This window comes from Balaenoptera borealis, assembly GCF_965194805.1.
Source record: "Balaenoptera borealis genome assembly, chromosome: 12".
NCBI lineage: Eukaryota > Metazoa > Chordata > Mammalia > Artiodactyla > Balaenopteridae > Balaenoptera > Balaenoptera borealis.
This window is the reverse complement of record NC_138869.1, coordinates 73,347,842-73,373,657: the sequence shown is the minus strand read 5'-3', so window position 1 is coordinate 73,373,657 and position 25,816 is coordinate 73,347,842. Positions and strand designations below refer to the sequence as shown.

The 25,816-nt window shown below is 38.9% G+C and overlaps 1 protein-coding gene and 1 long non-coding RNA gene across 2 annotated transcripts in view; one reads left to right on the top strand and one right to left on the bottom strand.

The window, feature by feature from the left end:
* Positions 1-25,816, bottom strand: part of DNAH8 (dynein axonemal heavy chain 8) — a 329,846-nt gene that overhangs the window by 258,013 nt on the left and 46,017 nt on the right. The window contains exons 14-21 of the mRNA XM_082347906.1: positions 25,610-25,686; positions 24,191-24,290; positions 22,674-22,793; positions 21,134-21,269; positions 17,944-18,131; positions 12,283-12,363; positions 11,769-11,885; positions 10,837-10,956 (exon numbers count right to left, since the gene is read on the bottom strand). Coding sequence (XP_082204032.1) covers positions 10,837-10,956; positions 11,769-11,885; positions 12,283-12,363; positions 17,944-18,131; positions 21,134-21,269; positions 22,674-22,793; positions 24,191-24,290; positions 25,610-25,686 — 939 coding nt within the window. The remainder of the gene's footprint in view (positions 1-10,836; positions 10,957-11,768; positions 11,886-12,282; positions 12,364-17,943; positions 18,132-21,133; positions 21,270-22,673; positions 22,794-24,190; positions 24,291-25,609; positions 25,687-25,816) is intronic.
* On the top strand, positions 13,277-16,005 carry LOC309608279. Its single transcript, XR_014232779.1, has 2 exons — positions 13,277-15,021; positions 15,349-16,005. It is a non-coding gene; the product is annotated as an uncharacterized lncRNA (long non-coding RNA).

The window sequence follows — 25,816 nt, the reverse complement described above, 5'->3', positions numbered from 1 at the left end:
ACACATATGTTTATCTTGGTACTCCCATGATATCTCTGGAAACCTCGATAAAATAACATAAAGTCAGCTTTTATGTTAAAAGAACAGGGTCACAGGAATAAGTGGGAAGATGCCACATAAATTCTTCTGTATGTTTCCAATACTATATAATAATAAAGTTAATGGAATTTGATAATTGGTGCCAGGACCACTGAATATCCACTTGCAAAATAATGAAACTAGATCCTTAGACCGTACACAAAAACTAACTTAAAATGAAGCGTAGATCTAAATGTAAGGGCAAGGGACTTCCCTGGTGGCGCAGTGGTTAAGAATCCGCCTGCCAATGCAGGGGACACGGGTTCGATCCCTGGTCCAGGAAGATCCCACATGCCGCAGAGCAACTAAGCCCTTGCGCCACAGCTACTGAGCCTGTGCTCTAGAGTCTGCGAGCCGCAGCTACTGAAGCCCATGCACCTAGAGCCCGAGCTCCACAACAAGAGAAGCCACCGCAATAAGAAGCCCGCGCACCACAAAGAGTAGCCCCCACTCGCCACAACTAGAGAAAGCCCGCGCGCAGCAACGAAGACCCAAAGCAGCCAAAAATACATAAATATTTTTTAAAAATAAATAAATATAAGGGCAAAAACTATAAAACTCTTCAAAAAAACATAAGCATGGATCTTCATGATCTTGGATTAGGCAAATTTTTCTTAGATATGACACCAAAGCAAAGCAACAGCAAAAAAATATATAGATGAATTGGACATCATCAAAATTTAAAACTTTGGGGCTTCCAAGGACACCATCGAGAAAGTAAAAAGACAACCCACAGACTGGGAGAAAAATTTTGCAAGCTGATACGGGACTAGTATCTAGAACATATAAAGAACTATCACAACGAAAACATAAAAAGACAGATCATCCAATTTTAAAATGAGCAAAGGATTTGAATAGACATTTCTAAAAGAAGGTACATAAAAGGTTAATAAGCACATGAAAAAGTGTTCGACATCACTAGCCATTAGGGAAATACAAACTTAAGCCACAATGAGATACCACTTTACTCCACTAGGAAGGCTATAATCAAAAAGACAAATAATAAGTGTCGGCAAGGATGCAGAGAGCTTGGAACCCTCATACACTGCTGGTGGGAATGTAAAATAATGCAGCCACTTTGGAGAAGTCTGCCAGTTCTTCAAAGGGTTAAACTTGGAGTTAACATATGACCCAACAATTCCACTCCTAAATATACACCCAAGAGAAATGTCCTTGCAAAAACTTGTACATTTATGTTCACAGCAGCATTATTCATAATGGCCAAAAAGTGGAAACAACCTATATGTCTATCAACTGATGAATGGATAACTAAAACGTGGTCCATCCATACGATGCACTATTATTCAGCAGTAGAAAGAAATGTAGTACTGATACATGGGACAATATGAATGAACTTTGAAGACACTGTGCTAAGTGAAAAAAGCACCAGTCACAAAATACCACATACTATATGATTCCCTTTGTATGAAATGCCTACAATAAGCAAATCTGTCGAGGCAGAAAGTAGATTAGTGGCTGGCCAGGGCTAGAAGGGTTGAGAGGAAATTGGTAATGACTGCTAATGAGTATGGTATTTCTTTGGGGGTGATGAACAGTTCTAAAATTGACTGTGGTGATAGCTGCACAACTCTGTGAGTATACTAAAACCATTGAATTGTACACTTTAAATGGGTGAATTATATGGTATGTGAATTACATCTCAATAAAGTTGTCAAAAATAATAGCTAGTACCATAAATAATTTGAAGCAGGAACTGGGGGGGAAATGGAGCAGGGAAATGAGAGATGGGAAAGTGAAAGCAGCATGTGTGAGCATTTGGAGAAGTTTAGTTGTGAATGAGAAATGAAGAAGATATGCAAAGGTTTTTGTTTGTTGGCGAGGAAAAGGGGAGAGTATATTAGACTACTGGTGGGAGGGGTCCCGGAGAGAGGACAAAGCTGAAGACCTAGAAGAGGAAGAAAGACTGGTGGAGTAAGGTTTCCAAGAAGGCAAAAAGGCATGGAATCTAGAGCCTGTGTGTGGAGGACCTCAATTTTGAAAAGAGGTGGGAACTTTCTCCATGGAACCAGAAGGAAAGAAGAGTTGGATGCAGAAGCAGTCAGCAATGTACCAAGAGCTCTGGCTGTGCAAGCTATTTACATGACTTTAATTCAGAAAACTATAAATAATCCCTGCAACTCTGTCAAGGCCATCTTGCCAGGCACTCCAGGTGCTGGTTGTTCTCCGTTTGCCCCCTGCAACCCATTCTCAGCTCTTCTCTGCCCTGCTCTGTGCAGAGGGAAGCTGCCTCCTGGGGCTCCCTTATTCTCTGACTTCCAGTTGGGCTTGACCCAACGGGAAGCACTAGCAGAAGATAGGAGAGCTGTAGGGCGGGTAACTCTCACTCCCTCCTTGGTAGAGGACGGTAGGGCTGCATCTCTGGTAGAGGCTGTGTCTCTTCACAAACTCAGCTCCTACGGGATGAGCCCTTCCATATGGTTCCCACTTTTACTGGCTTCTGAAAGCACTGTTTCCTTCTTTGGTACCTTCAGCCCCAGCAGTGCTGATGACTTTCTCCCTTGCAACTCCTGAGGCGTCTCACCTTGCTGGGATCTTCACTGGCACTGTTCCATACACAACATTCCCAGCTCCATCCTAGTACCTGAACCCTGATCAAAGAACTCACATTTGGTCCTTGGTGAATTAGACCATCTCAGATAACCAGGACAACTCACACTGCCATAAAAGCCAGGAGTAAGAAACTTAGATGTACACATTCCACTGCAAAGAAATTTCCTGTCTCAGTTGGTGACCCAGTGGCCCAGCCATCCTCTTTTGTTTAACAAGTGGCAAAATAATGCCATGGCACAACAGACTGCAAAAACTGCCTCTATATGGTGCCACTACCAGCTGGGGCCACACAAAGTAAAGCATCTCTTCTTGGGAAGATCCCATCTCTTCTTGGGAAGACTAACTAGTCATTGAAGATTAATAAGACCATTCTTACAAGTCAGTGAAGAACAGACTGCAACGCCGAGGAGCAGGCCGGGGATGGACCGGAAGGCAGCCAAACTGATTTTATGGGTGGGGAGGGGGGTGCTCCTATTTTTAAAAATTGAGATATAATTCATATAACACAGATTTACCCTTGTAAAGTGCACAATTCATTGGTTTTTAGTATCTTCACAGAGCTGGGCAACCCTCACTGCTATCTAATTCCAGAACATTTTCATCACCCCAAAAGAATCCCCATACCCATTAGTCACTCCCCACTCCCCCATCTCCACCGCCCTGGCAACCACTAATCTACTTTCTGTCTCCATGGAGCCAGGGTGATTTTGCTGATAGAATTTTTAATACCCTTTCATGTATTTCCCGGTGTTTTCCTATCATAACTTGGATCTTAATATTTCCCTGAATTTTCTATTCCATTTGTATATCTACCAATATACAGGTATGTTAATCAGCGTCCAATAAGGAAAACAGATGCCACACCAGCTATTTTAACAGACAGAAGGAGAGAATTTAATATAAAAAAATTGGTTAAACAGCTATTAAAGGACCAAAAAGGCAAAAAGGGACACAGAGGTCACAGAGAGACAGTAACCGCAGGAAGCAGTGCCCGTTCCGGGGTGCGGGGGAGCCCATGGAGGAGGGTGCAGTTATTGGAACGTGGAACTGGGAAGTGAGGGAGGTGCCTGCCTAGCGCTGCTGGCCCAGAAGCTCAGATAGGGACCTCCTGAAGCTGGTACATCTGAGAGGCACACAAGGTGGATTCCGGAAAGGCTGGAAAAAGCTAGGGCCTGGAACTAATGGCCACTGCCAGGGTGAAGAGCTATAGCTCATGTAAAAGTGTCAGCAACAAGAGGCAAAACAGGAAAGAGCAAGCCCGTTCTCTCTTGTCCAGCCTCCTATCGCCCCCACTGCAAAGCATAAAAGGGAGCCAGCTGGCCAAGGATAAATGTAATTTGCAGAGTCCCATCCCCAGCATCATAGAGTAGAAGGACAGATTTGAAGCTAACACAAGGTAGCTTTTTAATAATTAACATAATCTGTCCTACAACCACAGTTAGGTGCTCCAAGATAAGGAGGACTTGCCATTACTGCAAATAGCCCTGGTTCCCAGTATTGTCTGAAACCACTGGTTAGTGCAAACTAAACTTGTCCCCCAAAATTAGCGTTATATATAGCATGTTTCCAAAACTGATTTCTGCCCAAAGTGTTATCCAACTTGCTTTGTCATTACAAATGTTTTTCTGTCTTCGCTGTAATGGTCCACCTAGTGATAGGCTTGTGGGAAGGCAGCCCATGTGTTACTAGATCTTAGATCCCTCTAGGGCAAGTGACTGGGGCATACTGATTGACAAAGGTGCTCTTCAAAGGTCCACTTCCTGTATTTTGACTTGTGCCATCAATGTAACCACCACATTCACACTCAGTCACCTTTAATCTATCCTAATTTGCCTTGTTTATGTGATTTATTTCTTTTTCTATGCACGTGAACGTTTTTTGTTCGTATGTTCAAAGTAAATTTTCTTTGGTAGTGTGAATTTCACCCCACTGAGCAGTGGATAGTGTCAGAAGTTATGTGCACATACCAATAGAAATGATTTTCATTGTAAAGGGGACAAAATGAAGGAAACCAATGTAGAAATTTCCCTACTCCTTCATACGCTGTTCGTTTATAAGTAAGACCTGGTATGAAGTATATACAGTCAGATTCTAGAATGAGTGAGAAGAAAATGACAAGGAGGAAATTACCCTTCATCCCCAGGCAGGAAACAGGAGACTTTTTGGAAAATTTCAATTGGTGAAAAAAGACCAATACAGCATCTGAAGGGCTCTCCCGCCTAGAATAACATGGAGCCCAGGAAATAGGGCAGACTCTATTTGCCAACTCAAGAAATAGTACCCCAAGTATATTAGTTAGAGATGCAGAAATAATACTATAAGAATAGCTAAAAGTTAACAATGAGTGCTTTTCCTAGCACCTAGGTTGTGATCTCCAAATATCATTTTCCACAAGTAACACTGAAAGGAATGAGGGCTGACTGGAAAAATGAGTAATCCCAGATCTGGGGCAGGAAATGTGCAAGATAAGCCTAAGATTTCCTACGGTTCCAGGAAGCAAGAAAGCTTTCAAAGACTACTGGAGTCATATGAAAAACATAGAAGCCAGCCTTTAGAATTCCACTGGACAAAGATGAGAAAATTTAAACCTAAAAAAGAATAATGACTGCAATGGACTGAATCCCTCAAATATATAATAATCCATATATTCATAAAGATCTTTAAATAATTTAAACCACAATGGGTATTTTAGAAGTTGCTAGTGAGCCAACTCATTATTTTGAAAACTGGTATATAAAATAAGAACTGAAGCACTGAACTTGACTTTTCTGTACAAACATTATTTCACAGTAACCAACCAGATAATGAGGGAAATTTCTTCTTTATAGAAATCTTTTATCCATAAATGCTAAAATTAGAAAATCAACATTTTGCAATCTCTAGGCAACAATAATGGCTCTAGGCAATAATAATCAAAGGCTGCTAAACTCTTCAGGTGAAAGGTTGGTGGGAAACTTTATAATAATGGATAAAGCTGACTGCACCTCAGCCCACTAATTAATCTTAATATCACAAAAAGGGAAACAGCCTGATAAAATGTGCCTCCTGATGTGATGCAATAGGAAGTACACAGTGTCACCTGTGAACTCTTCAGTCAGGAAAAGAAAAAGTAATTGAACCTGTACTGAATCAATCCTCCAGAGCTAATTAAAATATACAGGAAACTCAGGGGATAGAAGAATATGTTAATATGTTAAATCATACTACTAGGATATGATCAGCAAAATTTAGAACATGGAAAATTCTATAGGACAAATGACCCCATTTATTCAACAAATGAAGAGCATTGAAAGAAGGAAGATGGCAAAAACAAAACAAAACAAAACTTGAATAGACATTTCCCCAAAGAAATATACAAATGGCCAATAAAAACATGAAAAGATGCTCAGCATCAGTAGTCATTAGGAAAAGGCGAATCAAAACCACAATGAGACTTCATACCCATTCAGATTATTATGAAAAATGCTTTAATTTTTAAAAATGGAAAATAACAACTGTCAGCAAGCAGGTGGAGAAATTGGAACCCTTGTTGTGCATTGCTGGTGGGAAGGTAAAATGGTATGGCCACCGTGGAAAAATATCTGGTGATTTCTCAAAAGCTAAACATAGAATTACCATGTGATCCAGTAATTCCACTCTGAGTATATACCCAAAAGAATTGAAAGTAGAGACTCAGATAATTATACACTAGTGCTCATAATAGCTTAATTCACAATAGCTAACCCAAACGTCTACCAACAGATGAATGGATAAACACAATGTGGCATATCTATACAATGGAATATTATCCAGCTCTAAAAAGGAATCAAATTCTGATACATGCTACAATATGGATTAACCTTGTGCTAAGTGAAATAAGGCAGACACAGAAGGACAATGTTGTATGATTTCACTTACATGACATACATAGAATAGGCAAATTCATCAAGATAGCAAGTAGAATAGAGGTTACCACGGTTTGGGGTGGAGGGGAGGGAAATGGGAAATTATTGTTTAATAGGTACAGAGTTCCTGTGTAGATGATAATAAAAAGTTCTGGAAGCAGATGGTGGTAATGGTTACAGAACACTGTGAATATACTTAATGCCACTGAACTGTGCACTAAAAAAATGGTTAAAATTATAAATTTTGTGTTATGTATATTTTACTGCAATAAAAAAGGTACAAGCAAAGAAAGGGGAGATGATAAAAAGAAACTTAAGAGGTATATGAATCAAATGCAATGTGTGAACCTGTTTGGTTCCTAATTCAAACACATCAACTCTAAAAAGAAAGTTTCTACGAAAGTTAAATATATTCATGATCTATGACTATGACCCAGCAATTTCACTTATGGGAATATACCCACCAAAATAGGTGTTTAGGTTCACAAAAAAAAACCATGTACAAGAATGCTCAGTGTATAATCAAAAGCTATGAACTATCCAAATGCCTCCAACAGTAGAACAGATACATAGATTGTAATAAACTCAGAAATTTAAATACTAGTCAGCAATGAATGAGAATGAAAGAACCCACTATTGCACACAACTACACAGATGAATCTCACAGACCCTGAGCAAAATAAGCCAGACATAAAGAATATGTGTGGGACTTCCCTGGCAGTCCCGTAGTAACAACTTGCCTTCCAGTGCAGGGGGTGCAGGTTCGATCCCTGGTCGGGGAAGCTAAGATCCCACATGCCTCGTGGGCAAAAAACCAAAACATAAAATAGAAGCAATATTACAACAAATTCAATAAAGGCTTTAAAAATGGTCCACATCAAAAAAAAGAAAATAAAACTTTGAAAAAAAAGAATATATGTTGCATGATTCCATTTATGTGAAGTTCAAAAACAGGTAAAGCTAATATACAGTGACAGAAGCCAAAATGGTGATTACTTTGGGGTGGAGGATGTTTGTTGTCTGGAATGGAGCAGGAGGGAATCATTTGCAGTGAAGGAAATGTTCAATATCTTGCTCTTGGATTGGGACTTCCCTGGTGGCCCAGTGGTAAAGAATCCGCCTTACAATGCAGGGGATGCGGGTTCAAACCCTGGTCAGGGAACTAGGATCCCACATGCCATGGGGCAACTAAGCCCACGCACCACAACTACTGAGCTCGTGCGCCTCAACTAGAGAAGAGAAAACCCACATGCCACAACTAGAGAGAAGCCTGCGCGCCGCATGCCTCAACGAAGATCTGTGTGCCACAACTAAGACCTGACGCGGCCAAAAGTAAATAAATTAATAATAAATAAATCTTTAAAAAAAAATATCTTGCTCTTGGAGAAGGTTACAAGGGTGTGTCATATGTAAACATTCACTGAATAGTGCACTTAAGATTTGTGCAATCTGCTGTATACACATCTCAAAAAAAAAAAAAAAAGACATAGGCCTAAAATGAAAAGTAAGCTGAAGCTATAACTTTTGTAGGTTTTTTTCCCATAACCAAAAAACCACATGAGGCCTTGGATCCCTTCACAAGGGTAGGAGGTTGGAACCCTTCCCCTCCCCCCACATGTCATCAGGCAAATCAAGGGGTGTGGTCTCAAGCACACTTAGCGATCTTGGTTGAGAATCTGGGGTAGACGGACAATGTCTCCCTTGGAAATTTACAACCACTAGCTCACCTCACACAGGTTTAGGACTTGAGATTATATCTATACTACCTTGGAGTTTTGGAAATTCTATCGTCTGAGAAACTAACTCAAACTATCGACTGAGTTGGTAAAACTCCTAGGTGCCACACAGGAGCAAATAAAAAGAGACAGGTTCTCAACTAAACAGACATATGCAAATTAGCTCACAATCCAAAATATTAAAAACATGAAGACACAAGCCATCCTGAGCAAGATTTGACAGAGACAGAAAAGAGCAGAATTAGACCTCCAACTTCTTCAGATAATGGGACTGTTATAAAATATATTTTAAATATTTAAATGAAGAAGTAGAATTTAAAAAAGAGAAAGGGGGGCTTCCCTGGTGGCGCAGTGGTTGAGAATCTGCCTGCCAATGCAGGCGACACGGGTTCGAGCCCTGGTCTGGGAGGATCCCACATGCCGCAGAGCAACTGGGCCCGTGAGCCACAATTACTGAGCCTGTGCGTCTGGAGCCTGTGCTCTGCAACAAGAGAGGCACGGCGGTCCGTGCACCGCGATGAAGAGTGGCCCCTGCTTGCCGCAACTGGAGAGGGCCCTCGCACAGAAACGAAGACCCAACACAGCCATAAATAAATTAATTAATTAATTTTAAAAAAAGAGAGAAACCTTAATAAAAAAAAAAAAAAACCTTTTCAGGTGATTCTTAAAAAAAAAAGAAAAAAAAGAGAAAAGAAGAAGATTATATACATAAAAGGCCACATATATTTGAAAAAGAATAAAAACTAACTTCAAGAAACAGATAAGTAAATTTGGGTAAATAGAAAATTCAAAGTAAGAGGGTAGAGAGTAGAAGTATACCCAAATATACTGATAGGATAAATGTGAATAGACTAAAATTACCAATTTTTAAAAAGCAGAGATTTTTCAGAGTAGATTAAAAACAAAATCCAGCTAAATGTTCTTTACAAGAGAAAACCTAAAATAGGAGAACCCAGAAAGGTTGAAAGTAACAGAATACAGAAAGATATATCTGGATAATAATAACCAAAAAGAGCTGGTGTAACTACACTGATAGCAAACAAAATAGACTTTAAGGATAAAAAGCTTAACAATGATAAAAGAGAAAAATGGCCAGGAAGATATAATCATTTTAAACTTGCATACTCTGAACACAAGGTGTTAAAATTGGTCATTTAGTGCTGTCTCCGTTACAGCCAAGGCCCCAATGCTGAGAACAAATTCTTTTAAGATCCTACACATTATGAAAAAGGCAGTTTATCCAAAGGTAGCAGGGGAGGTAACCCTCAGCACATTGCCCACCTTGAGGTTATAGAAGGGAAGTCTGATCATTGATAGAGATTTGGTAGAAATAAGTGAAGGGAACTTCAAAAGAGCTACTCAGAGACCTTGATCCATGACCTCTACAATCGGGGAATAGAGGGGCTTCCCCATGCCTAAGTAGTCCTGAAACAAGAGGCTGGCTGGCTGCCCAAAAGGCACAGAAAGGTGTCCTGGGAAGAAGAAGCTGCATTTCCATAGAAAGAGAGGCAAAGGCACCTGTTTCCCATGGGTCAGGTTAGATCCCTTGAGATGGAGCCATCCTTGGTTGTCTTGAAAAGGACATTAGCAAGGTGACCCAAACCAGCAAGGTGGGTGTAGCTGAAGCACAAGGCAGGCAAGAAAGAAAAATGCCTTCGTTTTATGTTTTGAACAAAACATAAAGTGAGTGCTTTTGAGAAAGACTGTGTTATGTGCCAGGCCTCAAAAATGATTAGACAGGGCTCCTGTCTTTGTGCTTTTGAGCCAATGGAGGATAAATAGGTAATCAAATAAGATCACTATAATGTGATGCTGAGGAGGTTAGGTGGGTGCCACTGCCATTGAAGGATTTAAGCTGGGGAGTTTCCACAATCAGCTTTGGTGGCAAGGTGGAGGATGATGGATATGACGGGGCCAAATATGGGGGCAGAGAAACCAGTTAGATCACAACATCACATGCTAAACTCAAATGAGCATTAAAAGCCTGACCTGGAGTTCAGGCTTTTTGAGCATGAGCTACACGTTCTCCTTGCATGGCCCTTGCGATAAACCTTTCTCTGCTCAAAAAATAAATAAATAAAAGCATGACCTAAGAAAAGGCTAGTAGGTATGGAAAAGAAGAGGCAATTCAAGCAGAATCTTAGTAAGAGGCAAAATCTGGCTAAGCCCTAAAAGACTGACTGGGTTTGGCGATGGAAGTGAGGAAAGGAGGCCGGATGACGCCTAGGTGTACAGGTGTCTTAAGGGGAAAGGATGTGGTAGTTAAAACCATGAGTGTAGATGATATTGCCCTGGGAGCACGCACAGAGGAAGAAGAGCAGTGAGCACAGACAGGACCCAAGGGGACTCCAGCATGAGGCTGAGGACATTTTTAAGATAATGTCTAAGGTGTGACCCTGGGCTTGAGCTGTTGATACCTTATAAGTCTTTGGAGCTGAGGATGTCCAAAAAGCCCCCAGAATGTCTAAATGCCATGGACAGAGATTTCTACTTTTAGATTGCAAGTTCACATTTTAGGTTTATGAGCCAATATTTCTATGAATAAAATATAATACATAAATGCATACCTCATTGAGTGTCAACATATCTTCTACTTTGGTAGCACCGCTTTCCGGCAGGGAAATTAACACCGTTTTGGCTATCTCCTTTAGAACTGTATCAATATGCATTTCACACAAGTCATTGATCTACCAATGAGAAAACACACATAGACGAAAACTCCTCTTTCATCCAAAATGTCCTTGAGTTATAAATTGATTTAGAGGGCTATATCTGGAAACTTGCATCCTGAGCCAAGCATAATTCGGTGGGAATTTTAGGAGTACATCTGTGCTTGACATGGAACTGAAGTTTAATTGAGTAGCAACATGTGCCATAACCTCATATGTGTTATCTCCTTCAGTCCTCATTCCAGCCCATGAATCATTACTATCCCAGTTTTACAGCTAGAGAAACCAAGGCTCAGAGAAGTCAAGTAACCCAGGGAGGAACACACAGCTGGTGAAAATCAAAGAATCCTACTTCGGTTTATCTGACTCCCAAGCCTCTGGGTTTTGTCTATAACACCATGCTGCCACCACAGACAGACAAGCACATCTAAAAATATATGCATGTTTCATGTAGCAAACATATCAGAAATCAATAGACAGTCTCCAACTGGATGACTACCTCATCTAATTAACATTAGATGCCTTAAAATGTAAGCACTCCATCCTGCCATCTTCCACAGTCTACAACTATTCCATTTTCTAAACTACACTATGGAGATGAACCATCATTTTAACATATTAAAGGCAAGGTAATTTGGGGACAAGAACAAGGCAACCCTAAATGAAAAGGCCCCAAATCAGTTAAAGAAACATAAAGCTTTTTTTTTTAACGTAATGGATGTCCTGTTAGTTAAAAGTCACACCCTTTAAAGAGCTTTCATAGATAATCAAACCATTACTTACAGCCTGAGTATTAATGTATGTAGTTTTTAAAAATGTATCCATCATACCTTCTTTAAGAGTTGATTGAACATATCCAAAACTGAGTCAACTTCTTGAAAAAAGCTTTCTAGTGTTAAAGATGACCACGTCAATATTGTGAGCCCTTGTCTCAACACAGATTCCACCTAGAAAAAGAGAAAAACAGTTTCCATTATTAAAAAGGAGCATCTGCATTTATAAAACAGGCTGCCTTTTATTACTTGGAAATATTATAGGCTGTATTTCCTTAATTCCATTTCCCCTCCATTATACCTAGTAAAGGTGACTTTTTGTTTTTAATCATCTTTGGCTATCCATAAAGCAATCATGGATTCTTAGAAAGTGCTCATTATTTAGATTTATTTGTTTTTCAAAGGCAACAAAACTTAGACAAGAAATCATCCTGTAGGGAAAATAGAGCTATAAAGTTGAACTAGAAAGAGGGTTTTGGCAAGAATCGATGTTCTAAAATCCATAATCTGTAGAACTGGAATCTAATTTTAAACGACAGGGAAGTCAATATAAACCTTCAATATTACCAACCTTTTTCACTTTAGGGGTCATCAGATTGACAAATACAGGAGGCACTTCCTGACATAACTCATCATAATACTGCAGAAGACCCTGTTAAAAGTCAAAATGGCATGTTTTACTTTATTTTAAAACAACAGTCATATTTTGATTCATACCCGGAAGGTTTCATTTTACCTGTTTCCTCATAGCCCTGAAAGATGGAGGCTGATTATTTGTACTAATTTGCTGTACTTTTTCCTCACCTGTAAATTACCTGAGCATCCCCTTTAAACAGTTAAGTCTTTGGAGATTCCTAGATTTACATTTTTCTTAATTATTATTTGTCTTTCTAGATTTATGCCGTTTTAAATGGTTTGGACAATTATTTTTTCATTATGTCTGTCATTACACATTTTCACCCTTTCTGTTGCCTGTCTTCTGACATATTACAGCGTTATCACTGATGCCACACTTGTTTTCTTGAATCAGAATAAATGTACACACAAAGCTATTCTATTTTCTTTTAGATATTTTTTACAGATGAACCATGATGATCAATTTTTTACCATTTTGTAACTTATTGCACTGTGATGGGAGATGCGGTTTCAAGTTAATTCTTCCCCAAATTAATAATATTAAACTGTAGCAATGATTACTTAATAGTTTCAAAGTTATTAATTCCTTTCCTCCTTTTCTCTTACTTGTAGTTGAACTTTTTTTTTTTTTAAATATTTATTTATTTATTTATTTATTTATGGCTGTGTTGGGTCTTCGTTTCTGTGCGAGGGCTTTCTCTAGTTGCGGCAAGCGGGGGCCACTCTTCATCGCGATGCGCGGGCCTCTCACTATCGCGGCCTCTCTTGTTGCGGAGTACAGGCTCCAGACGCGCAGGCTCAGTAGCTGTGGCTCACGGGCCCAGTTGCTCCGCGGCATGTGGGATCTTCCCAGACCAGGGCTCGAACCCGTGTCCCCCGCGTTGGCAGGCCGACTCTCAACCACTGCGCCACCAGGGAAGCCCTGTAGTTGAACTTTTATTTACACTTGACACTTGGCAAAGGACTTTGACTTTCATAATATTATTCAATACTAAGTAAAATCCTGTAAGATTCAATGCACGTGATATTAACCTTAATTTATAAACAGTACTTTGACATTCAGTCATGTAAAGTTGCAACTAACCAGTACGAAAACCTAGGGCTTTTGACACTGAAGCCAAGTTTTCACAAAGCCAACGCTCCCCTGAGGTTTTTTAAAGGAACATTTATTTATTTACTGGCTGCATTGGGTCTTCCTTGCTGCACGTGGGCTTTCTCTAGTTGTGGTGAGCAGGGGCTACTCTTCGTTACGGTGCATAGGCTTCTCATTGCGGTGGCTTCTCTTGTTGCAGAGCATGGGCTCTAGGCGTGCAGGTTTCAGTAGTTGTGGCTCACGGGCTCTACAGCGCAGGCTCAGTAGTTGTGGCGCATGGGCTTAGCTGATCCGCAGCATGTGGGATTTTCCTGGACCAGGGATCGAACCCATGTCCCCTGCATTGGCAGGCAGATTCTTAACCACTACGCCAACAGGGAAGCCCAGGTTTTTAAATATATATATATGTGTGTGTATATATATGTATATAATATTCTGGTAAGAGCTAAAATTATTAAACTCCTAGAACAAAGCATATGCATACATCTTTGTGACCTTGGATTTGGCAATGATTTCTTAGAAATGACACTAAAATCACAAGGGACAAAAGATAAAGTAGATAAATTGGACTTCATCAAAATTTTAAAATGTTTGTGCTTCAAAGGATACTATCAAGAAAATGAAAAGAGGGGATTTCCCTGGTAGCACAGTGGATAAGACTCTGCACTCCCAATGCAGGGGGCCTGGGTTTGATCCCTGGTCAGAGAACTAGATCCCGCATGTAGGCTGCAACTAAGAGTTCACATGCCACAACTAAGGAGTCTGCGTACCACAGCTAAGAAGCTGGCAAGCTGCAACTAAGGAGCCAGTGAGCCGCAACTAAGGAGTCCTGGAGCCGCAACTAAGGACCCCGCCTGCTGCAACTAAGACCCAGTGTAACCAAATAAATAAATAAATATTTTTTTTAAAAACCCTCCATTCTTAATTTGCTTGGCTTATAAAAAAAAAAAGAAATGAAAAAACCCACAGAACAGAAGAAAATATCTGCAAAACATATATCTGATAAAGGATTTGAATGTATAATGAATTCTCACAACTCAATAATAAAAAAGACAAATAACTCAATTTTTAAATGGGTAGCGATTCGAATAGACACTCCTCCAAAGATCTACAAATGGTCAATATGCACATGAAACCATCCTCAACATCAACAGCCATGAAGAAATGCAAATCAAAACCACATGGAAATACCACTTCACATCCAAATGATGTTTAAATGAAAAAGACAGATAGTAACAAGTGTTAGCAAGGATGTGGAGAAAGTGGAACCATCATCCACTGCTGGTGCATATATAAAATAATGCATGAAGCCTTTTTGGAAAACAGAGTGTGTCAGTTATTCCAAAGGTTAAACATAGAGTTACAAAGTTAATGAAACCCAGCAATTTCACTCCTAGTTTATATTCCTAAGAGAATGAAAACATATGTCCACCCAAAAGCTTGTATACAAATGTTCACAGCAACATAACTCATAAAGCAAAAAAGTGGAAACAACCCAGATGTCCATCAACTGATGAAGGGATGCCTAAAATGTGGTATAACCACACAATGGAATATTATTTAGCCATAAAAAAGAATGAGGTACTGGGCTTCCCTGGTGGCGCAGTGGTTGAGAATCTGCCTGCCAATGCAGGGGACACGGGTTCGAGCCCTGGTCTGGGAAGATCCCACATGCCACGGAGCAACTGGGCCCGTGAGCCACAATTACTGAGCCTGCGCGTCTGGAGCCTGTGCTCCGCAACAAGAGAGGCCGTGATGGTGAGAGGCCCGCGCACCGCGATGAAGAGTGGTCCCCACTTGCCGCAACTAGAGAAAGCCCTCGCACAGAAACGAAAACTCAACACAGTCATAAATAAATAAATAAATAAAAGAACGTGAATTTCTTTAAAAAAAAAAAAAAAGAATGAGGTACTGATCCATGGAACAATATGAATGAACTCTGAAAATATTGTGCTAGGTTAAAGAAGCGAATCACAAAACACCACATATTGAATGATTCCATTTGTATGAAATGCCCAGAATAGGCAAATCCATAGAGACAGTAAGTAGATTAGTGGTTGCCAGGGGAAGATGTAGAAAGAGTTGGGGGAACATGGGGAGTGACTGCTAATAGATATGGGGTTTCTTTTGGGAATGATGAAAATGTTCTAAGATTGATGACGATTGTGCAAGTGTGTGAATATACTAACACCATTAAATTGTACACTTAAAATGGATAAATTGTATGGTATGTGAATTATATCTCAATGAGCTTGTTATTTTAAAAAAATGGTTTTGAGGGCTTCCCTGGTGGCGCAGTGGTTGGGAGTCTGCCTGCCAATGCAGGGCACGCGGGTTCGGGCCCTGGTCTGGGAGGATCCCACGTGCCGCGGAGCGGCTGGGCCCGTGAGCCACAACTACTGAGCCTGCGCGTCTGGAGCCTGTGCTCCGCAGCGGGAGGGGCCGCGATAGTGGGAGGCCCACGCGCCGCGGTGAGGAGTGGCCCCCGCTTGCCGCAACTGGACAGAGCCCTCGCACAGAAACGAAGACCCAACGCAGCCAAAGATAAATAAATAAATAAATAAATATTTTTAAAAAAAAAATGGTTTTGAGAATCTCTATTCTAATACTCTGATCTTTTTTGTCGTTGCTCCATTTTACTCCACAATGTTGAAAATCATTTTCCACTCATGTCATTTTACAGTCATCCTACTTCATTAATTTATATCTTACTAGTATCATTAAACATATTATAAAATATAATGCACTTAATCTATAAAATTATAATATTAAGAATTTTTTAAACTCAGTATTCATCATTGTTGTTATCCAGAAGTCTAAATCTGATTCCTGATAATCCTTTCACTTCCTTCCCTTTTGTTTGCATGTCAGTATTTTAATACTATCAAGAATCGACAATGAAACAGAATAGAGCCCAGAAATAAACCCATGCATATATGGTCAATTCATTTACAAACAACCAAGAGTATACTAAGAAGTCAAAAATATTCAATGGTGAAAGGACAATCTCTTCAGTAAATGATATTGGGAAAACTGGACAGCCACATGCAAAAGAATGAAACCGGACCACTATCTTATACTGTACACAAAAATAAACTCAAAATGGATTAAAGCCTTAAATTTAAGACCCGAAACCATAAAACTCCTAGAAGTAAACATAGGGGGTAAACTTCTTGACATCAGTCTTGGCCATGATTTTTTTGGATTTAACACCAAAAGCACAAGCAGCAAAAGCAAAAACAAATAAGTGAGACTACATCAAACTAAAAAACTTCCTCATTTTGTTTTCATCAACTAAATGAAAAGACAACCTATGGTAAAATACTTACAAATCATATATGTGATAAGGGGTTAATATCCAAAATACATAAAGAACTCACAAAACTCAATAGCAAACAATCCAGTTAAAACATGGGCAAAGGAACTGAATAGACATTTTTCTGAAGAAGACATAAAAATGGCCAATAGGAACATTAAAAATTGTTCACCTTCACTAATCACCAGGGAAATGCAAATCAAAACCATAGTGAGATACCACCTCACAACTATCAGAATAGCTATTATCAAAAAAAGATAACAAGAAAACAAATGCTGGTGAGGATGTGGAGAGTAAGGAACCCTCAGGCACTGTTGGCAGGAATGTAAATTGGTGGAACCATTATGGAAAATAGTATGGAGGTTCCTCAAAAAACTAAAGTAGAACTACCATATGATCCAGCAATTCCACCTCTGGGATTTTATCCAAAGAATATAAAAATACTAATTTGAAAATATATATGCACTCCGATGTTCATTGCAGCATTATTCACAATAGCCAAAATATGGAAACAACCATCCATCAATGGATGAAGGGATAAAGAGGTGATATATACACAACGGAATATTATTCAACCATGAGAAAGAAGGACATCCTGCCATTTGTGACAACATGGATGGACCTTGAGGGCATTGCACTAAGTGAAATAAGTCAGACAGAGGAAGACAAACTGTATATTATCACTTATATGTGGAATCTAAAAAATCCAACACAGAGTAGAAAAGTAGTTGTCAGGGGTAGGGGAAATAGGGAGGTATTAGTAAAAAGGTACAAACTTTCAGCCATAAGACAAATAAGATATGAGAATCTAATATATAACATGGTGACTAGTTGATAACACCGTTATCGTACAATTGAAATCTGCTAAGAGAGTAGAACTTAAATGTTCTCACCAATATATATATAGTGATGGATGTGTTAGTTAACTGACTAGATGGAAGGAATCCTTTCACAACATATATGTATATCAAATCATCACGATGTACACTTTAATTATCTTACAGTTTTATTTGTCAATTAACCCTCAATAAAGCTGAAAAAATTAAAAGAATCAACATAATAACAAATTTCTCCCCAATGCTGCGTTAGCACAACTGCAAAGGTATCTTTTTCTTTAAAAAAAAAATACAAAATACAAAAAAAAAAAAACCTCTTTCAAAATAACTAGAAAATAGAATCCATCTTACCTGCAAGTACAATTTATCTCCTTTCAATTTACTTTCCAATTTTAGCAATCTCTTTGCCTGTTCTGGTACATCCAGCTTCATTTTTATCATGCATTTAGTTTCCCGAACAACTTCCAAAATTTTGGGATCAAAATTAACCAGCAACTTCCCTGTTTCTGGATGTCGCACAAAAAGTGTGGCTTGCAAAGCTACAAATAAACAATTATTGACATAACTTATTCTAGATTTCTGCTTCCAGCCCTGTTTACATGCCTGTCTTCACCATTGAACTACTGACTTCTTAAGAATAGAACAATAGTTTTGGATATCCCAGGTGCTAAGGCACAGTATCTGATACACAGTCAGTGCTCAAAACTTAGATAAACGAATGCAGAGTATCTGCAAACTATAAAATCAGATCCAGAGAGGTAAAAATGGACCAAGAATGGTTAGCCTTTGTGCTATGAACTGCGATACTTTTCTGAGTGGGTCTAAAAGGGCTGTAATACAATGTCAGTTTACTTTTATGGATTGTGATTTAACCTGGGAGAGAGAACTGGAAGATGTGCCCAACTACAAAATATGACACACTTCATAGATTTCAAACCCTTTTCTACACCTAACTCCAAAGTGGCTTCTTTAAGGGGGTTTATCTGACTTAAATCGATACCTAGGCTCAATATCAGTAAGAAATATTTATTAAACACCATTGAGTTGTGAACTCCTAGAATGTAGAGGAAGATATTTTTTAGTCTACATCTGAGTTACTACATGAACATCATTCATATAAATAGGCACTTTCAGATATGTTTTTTATTGAGAATTGAAATACATAATCCCAAATGGTTCATGCTGAATAGCCTTAGATCATTTGTTATCCTAACATGAATTACTTCTAGAGCCATAATAATAACACACTTATAGACTTATGTGCTAGCTTGAGTTGCATTTTATATTAACAAACACTGCTAACATGAGAGTTTGACATGTATCTTCCAAGTCTCACATTACTTCACAGACTATGGCTGCATCAAATTTCTAGTAAAACAAAATAGACTGTATATCCCTTTGAAGTTAGTTGACTTTTACTCAACAAATAAAATTAGTCTTGATATGATTCTTAACAACGCTGGTTTCATGAAGATTTCAACTAAAAACTTTACCCAATTCATTTGGAATCTTTTTAAAAGTTGGCTAGAAATCATTTATCCTCCCAAGTAAATTCCAAAATAATGTTGGGACATTCCAGTAATGAAATTTGTGTTCCTCAAGGCAGTACAGAGCTTTCTTGACAGGACAAAATGGTCAGCAAGACCACTAATAATAATGACAGCCAGGAAGTCTGCTCCAGGATTGAGTGAACATTCTATGTGAATCATGATTAGAGAAACTTTATACAGCAAATCAAAAGGAGGCCAATACTCGTTCTCCAATTATTATTTCAAGTTTCTATATGGTTAAATATAGTTACATCAATATAACAACAAGAAGCCTTCCAGAGCAATTCATTTCCACTAGCCTGTGTTCACATGAAAGGCATGTTTGAATCCTGGCCCTGCCACTTCCTAGCTCTGTGATCTTGGGCAAGTTACTTAACTTCTCAGTACCTCAGTTTCCTCATCTGTAAGATGAGGATAATAATAATTCCTCAGAGGGTTGCCATGAGAATCAAAGGAGGTTGTATATGTAAAGTGCTTAGACACAGCCTGGCACATGATAAATATTATGTAAATGTTAACTATGACTGTTATTGAAAGGACACAAAGATGAAACAGACACAGAGAGTATTCCTGGAATGTGTAGGGGAGATAAGACAGAGCTATAAAGCAACAAATGTCATGATAAAGTGTGGGGGGCCCTCTGGAGGAGGAAGACATTATTATCGGCCAGGAAGAATAAAGAATAAAGAATAAAGAATAAAGAATAAAGAATCTCCCAATCAGGAGATTGTTGAACTTTTTATGGAATGTGTGCAGATAAGAGGAAAAATCAGCAGGACAAAAACAACTTAGAAAAGTGCATAGTATTGTAGAAGCAAAACAGTACATGCTCCATATTTCAATTGCTAAAAATGCTCTTTGCTCTCTTCTATAATGTGAATTGTAAACTTCTTTTAATGCTCCTTTGAGACCGTTGCTCCATTAGCAGGTTTTCATTAGGATCCATAGGGACCTACCATGCGCATTACCCAGAAACAGCTCGCCTCTTAGAAGTGGTGTATTTAAGGCTTAACTAAGGTGCCAGTTGGGAAAACATCCTGCAGAGTTGAAGCCCTGTCCTCCAGGATGCAGTCATGCAGTGGATCAATGGCCTGTATATAGTGCTGTGTCCCCAACAGCTAAAGTACATGGGTCTGGAACCAAGAGTCAGAACTAGGAGTGGCCCCTCTCACCATCACTCCCAGTGACCCGACCTCCGAATTTGTGCTTCCTATGCCTGCCATTCTGTGTTCTGCTGAAGTGGAGATCCTGGTGTGGGAGGGAGAAACTTTCCTACCAGGGGACACAGTCAGGGTTCCACCAAGCTTACGAATAAGAGATTAAGGTAAATATGAGACAAAGCAGGAACCTGAACTGACCAACAACTGAGCCCACACAATAACAACTACATCCCAGGTGATGCCAGCATGGATGGATGATGGCTTAAAACCATCCATCCCCCCCACACACTTAACTCTTCCCAACACCTTGGCACCCTTCAGAGGTACTTGAATGCAGCCCTAATACTCTTAATTTAATGGAGATCAGAACTGAAGTTAAATTCAGTTACAGGAAGAGAAAGAAAGGGAGGGAGGGAGGAAGGAAGGAAGGGAGGAAAGGAGGAGGGAGAAAGGAAGGAAGACAAGCAAGCTGCAATTCCTTCTCCTCTGATTAGGACTGTGATTTGAATCTATAGCATGATAAAACTGGATATAAAAACCTTCCCAAATATATGGAGAAGTATCAATAAGGAGTCTTGTTATTTACTTTTAAATACTGTTTTTCAGGAGAAAGTCATAATCTTAGTATATCAACTTTAAGCTCATGACAATTTCTGCTTATAAAATCAGAATATTATTAACTGTAAAGAAATAAATAATTGTATCCTCCCCAAATCTAAGTTTAACCATCATACAGTTATATAAAAAGGATGTAAAAATTCTCCAGAACCACAAACTCATTCAAAATCTCCTAACACCCGCTCTGTAGTGTCACTGCAGTCTTACACACACCATACTGTAACTGTGAGATCTCTTTGATCCAGGCTGTATGATAGACCACCTCAAATTCCACCAGAACGTAGGAAATTTTATTATACTGACGAATGACAGCTTTGCCTTCCGCACTTGACAAAATTTCCGAGTTTTTCTGTTTTTTAAGGGAAAAACAAAGATTTATTTTTAAAAGTCTGCTGATTGTTTTCTTATCCAAACCGTAAAGCTATTTACATTTTAAATGACATCAAATAATGATACTACCCATTTAGATTTTACCTCAGACAAAAATCAGAGATGAGGAAGGCCAGACAAGCTAGAGATGGAAGTAGGGAAACCTGATCAGTAGAAAGGGGAAACTGGAAAAGGAAATAAAGGATTTAAAAAGAGAGGTCTCTAGGCCTACAGCCGGTCCCAGGCACTGAAAATCTCCACCTCCAATTCTCTGTTCCCTCCCCATTTTTCTGGGCAAGATACAATGAACTGATTTTCCTTGAACTGTGAATATCAGGGCAAATTCCTAAATTCCAGCACCAAAAAAAAAAGTAAGTATAGATTCCCTCCCTCCCTCCCTCTCCCTCCCTCCCCGCCAAATTAAAAAAAAAAAAAAAAAGTAAATGTATATTAAAGAACAGAAACCAAATTTCTTTATGAAGAAATTGAACATTTTTTTGTTTTGATTCACATATTATCAAAAACAGGACAATCTCTGCTCTGTCACTATAAAGTCAATAAACAATTGAGTCCCCATCCTGGCCTCTTGTCTAAGGTCACCGTTTTAATTTTTTTTTAATATTGAGAACAATAAAATAAATGATAGCAGCCAAACGGAAACAACAAAAACTTAATATTTGATAATGCTTAAATAATAAAATTATTTGCAGGACTATTGTTTTGTAGCTATTTTGTTCCATGTTTAGGCCTAAAACATAACACCAGGCAAACCAACTCTGCTTTGCTACTCTGTCTTTTTAAAAAACAAAGCAAAAAAAGCAAAACAAACAGAAAAGAACAACAACAACAAAAAACAAAGAGAAGACAAACTGGCAATTTCAGAATGCCAACAAGGCTTAAGACTATCCTGGTGTTTTTCAGAAATCTAATAGTCTTAAGGACACAGAGGATGAATGTACTCTATTATACTCTGCTCTTGGTCTCGGTCCAATACACAGGAATATACTCTGAGTGCATCCTAACCTTCACTAACATATATCAGTGACCTATCCATCCACACATAGAAGTAAGTTTCAGTACTAGGCCTGTGTTCTATTATTTTCAAAACAATTATTTTACAAAAGAGAGTGTCCTGTTTATTAAGCGTCATAAATTTTTAAGATTCGTCCCCTTAGAGATTAACTATAATTAAATGGGATTATCTACCAAACATGAAAGAATTGGCTTAGTCTCTCTCAAGCATATTTGTAAACTAAATTTCCTTTGCCCAGTAAAAGAATTAGCTCTAGCTACTTTACTGGACACAAATGTTACAGGATAAAATATATTTCTTGTGTTAAAAACCACCATGATCCGCATACTGTAAATTTAACTACTGGCTTACAAAAAAATAGTTGATGGGCTCACTTATCCGGCGATAGAGCTGCCTCACCCAAAGGATCTTTCCTGCTATAGGAGGCATGTTGCGAGCAAGAGGTGGGTCATCTTTTTGAGAATGATAAAGCTGTAATTAAAGGTCTGGCATTAATGTTTGAAATTCAATACAATGGAAAAGGCAAAAATATACATAGCTATATTTGTATTGATGTTTTACCATTATTCACATGTTTTATACACAAGAGGTAGTCAATAAATACGTAAATGCACTCCAGAGATATCAACCTGAGGCTCAAAAACTATGATGATTACAATATACAACACTTAATTCTCTCTTAACCCTTACTTCCCATTACGTGTATACATTTTTTTCTGCCTTTTATCCCCAATTTTAAGGATGTATTCAAATGCTGGAGCTTGGGGTTGACATATACACACTACTATACATAAAATAGATAACTAATAAGAACCTGCTGTATAGCACAGGGAACTCTACTCAGTACTCTGTAGTGGCCTTTCTGGGAAGAGAATCAAGAAAAAAAAAGAGTGGATATATGTATATGTATAACTGTTTCACTTTGCTGTACACCTGAAACTAATACAACATTGTAAATCAACTATACCCCAATAAAAAAAAATTTTTTTAAGTAAAATTTAAAAAAAAAATGAGGAAGAAGGTGGTCTTCTCCCACTCCCAACTTTTCCTTTAATTATAAAACTGTTGCCCACTAAGTTCTCTGTGCGCGGCACCCTCTGGCCCGCCCACTTGTAAGCCTCACAAGCGTCCTATTCTAATAAATCGCTTCTTTTCTTTTTTATAAATTTATTTATTTTATTTTTGGCTGTGTCGGGTCTTCGTTGCTGCGCGCGGGCTTTCTCTAGTTGCGGTGAGTGGGGGCTACTCTTCGTTGTGGTGCGCGGGCTTCTCATTGCAGTGGCTTCTCTTGCTATGGAGCACGGGCTCTAGGCGCGTGGGCTTCAGTAGTTGTGGCACGTGGGCTCAGTAGTTGTGGTTCACAGGCTCTAGAGCACAGGCTCAGTAGTTGTGGCACACAGGCTTAGTTGCATGCGTGGTCCGCGGCATGTGGGATCTCCCCGGACCCGTGTCCCCTGCACTGGCAGGTGGATTCTTAACCACTGCGCCACGAGGGATGCTCTAATAAATCACTTATCTTAAAAAAAAATTAAAAAATAAAGCAGGAGCACACAGCTACATTATATCTGTCATAATATTCTCCAGAGCCCATATTTTGATACCGAAAAATATTAACTTAAACGGGCTTTCCCATGCATACATGAATGCTGTCATAAAAAAACAGTTCTTAAGAGCAAAGGGGTGTGATCTGGCTATCCAGGGACACACACTGTCAGCACCTTCTCCCATAGAGAGAGGAGCATCAGAGATACTCAGCAGTGAGAGGATTTGTCTGATAAGCTTGGCACAAGATAATGATGGCAAATACTACCAGAATATTTTTTCTTTTTGTACTGAAGTACCATTCTACTTATAAATATGATACTTGCCTTCTTAGTAGCTTCAAGTTCAGCCACATAATACTGAAGAATAAGCTCAATGGTGTGGTTTATTTCTAATTGAAGACAGGGAATGTTCAGTTTTTGGAATCTAAAAGCAATTGAGGGTGAGTAATTTAAAAATAAATGAGAAACACACTTAAGAATTGCTGCAATCCTAAAAATCCATTCACTCATTTGACAAATATTCACACCAGGCCTCATGCATTGCCCTAGGTTACAGTGATGGACAAGACAGGTGTGGTTCCAGCCCTCTTGGAGCCAATGATTACCTTATGGAAAAGGTAGAGATCGGTCAGGAGTGACATAAATAATTATTTAAATTACAAGGGTGCCAGAAATGCATGTAACAGGGGAACCCAGCCAAGTCTGGGAAGTCAAGAAAGACTTCCCTGAAAAACTGACATCTGAACTGAGATTAAAAAGATGAGTGGGGAGCTGGCTTAGCAAAGATGGAGGGGAGCTCATTGACTGTCCCCCTGCCAATATTACTGCTCACGTCATCCCAAATAGGCATAATGATATAATGATTTTGTCAGCCAAATGTCACTTCCACTAAGAGACTAAGTTATGCATAGGAAGTACTAGAACCATAACTTTCTGATAATAAAATGAGTTGACACCAGCATACCATAGGTAAAAAGAGAGAGACAGAGACAGAGAAGTCGCCAAGAAAATGGTACTGCCATCTGTTTGTACAGTACTGTCACTCATCAAAATCATTTTATGTCTGTTTCGACTCTTATGATGGTCTCATGAGGTAAGGTTTCACAGGTATGATCCAGCATTAGAGAGATGGGAAAGTCAGACCCAAACCCAAAGTCAGACCCAAACCCAGATCCACTAGCTCTCAGGGGAGAATTTCAAAACGGTCCCTAACATGGGGAGTGAGCCCTCCCTGAGCTGGAAGAAAACGGCCTCTGGTCCAGCCCATCCTTCTAATCCAGGCTTTCCTGCCCTTTAGGGGAGCACCGCTGTCAGGACTAGAAGGAAAGGAAGCTGCAGAAGCACTCAGGAGGAAAAACAGAAAGTTTGAGGACCTACTATTCTTAGATAATTTCACTGTTAGAAATCCTTTCAGTATGCAGAATTAAACATTATTTGTTCCCTTTCCAATAACACTTACGAAATTAACCTTAACATATTACATAGCTGGGGGAAAATATGAAATCATTTCCTTATTGAAAGACTTTCTACTACAGAAAAATGCAATGAAAAATGAAAATGAAAATGAAAAATATCATACCATATTTCAATTTTCACCAGTCTATTTAATGGTAATTGGAAGATTACTGTTTATAAGTTTTAAAGTTTACATAGGAGAGATTTCCAAAATTTTTTTGAAATTGTTATTTTCAGATATAAAGTTATCCCACCTAGAAACTATACTGCTTAATGCATTATAAATACCTTTGAAGCAGCTGAAGAGCCTGCTGAGAAGACAAAATTTTTCCAAAAGTACTGTTCATAAATGCCTGTATTTGTACCTGAAATGCAATAGTAATGTTTGAATGATTTTTTGAGTTAAGGAGAAGATTAGTTTTGTTTAACAACAATGAATGATTCTCCTACAGAATCAAAATACGAGCCTTAAATACATCTACCATCTAAGCATCT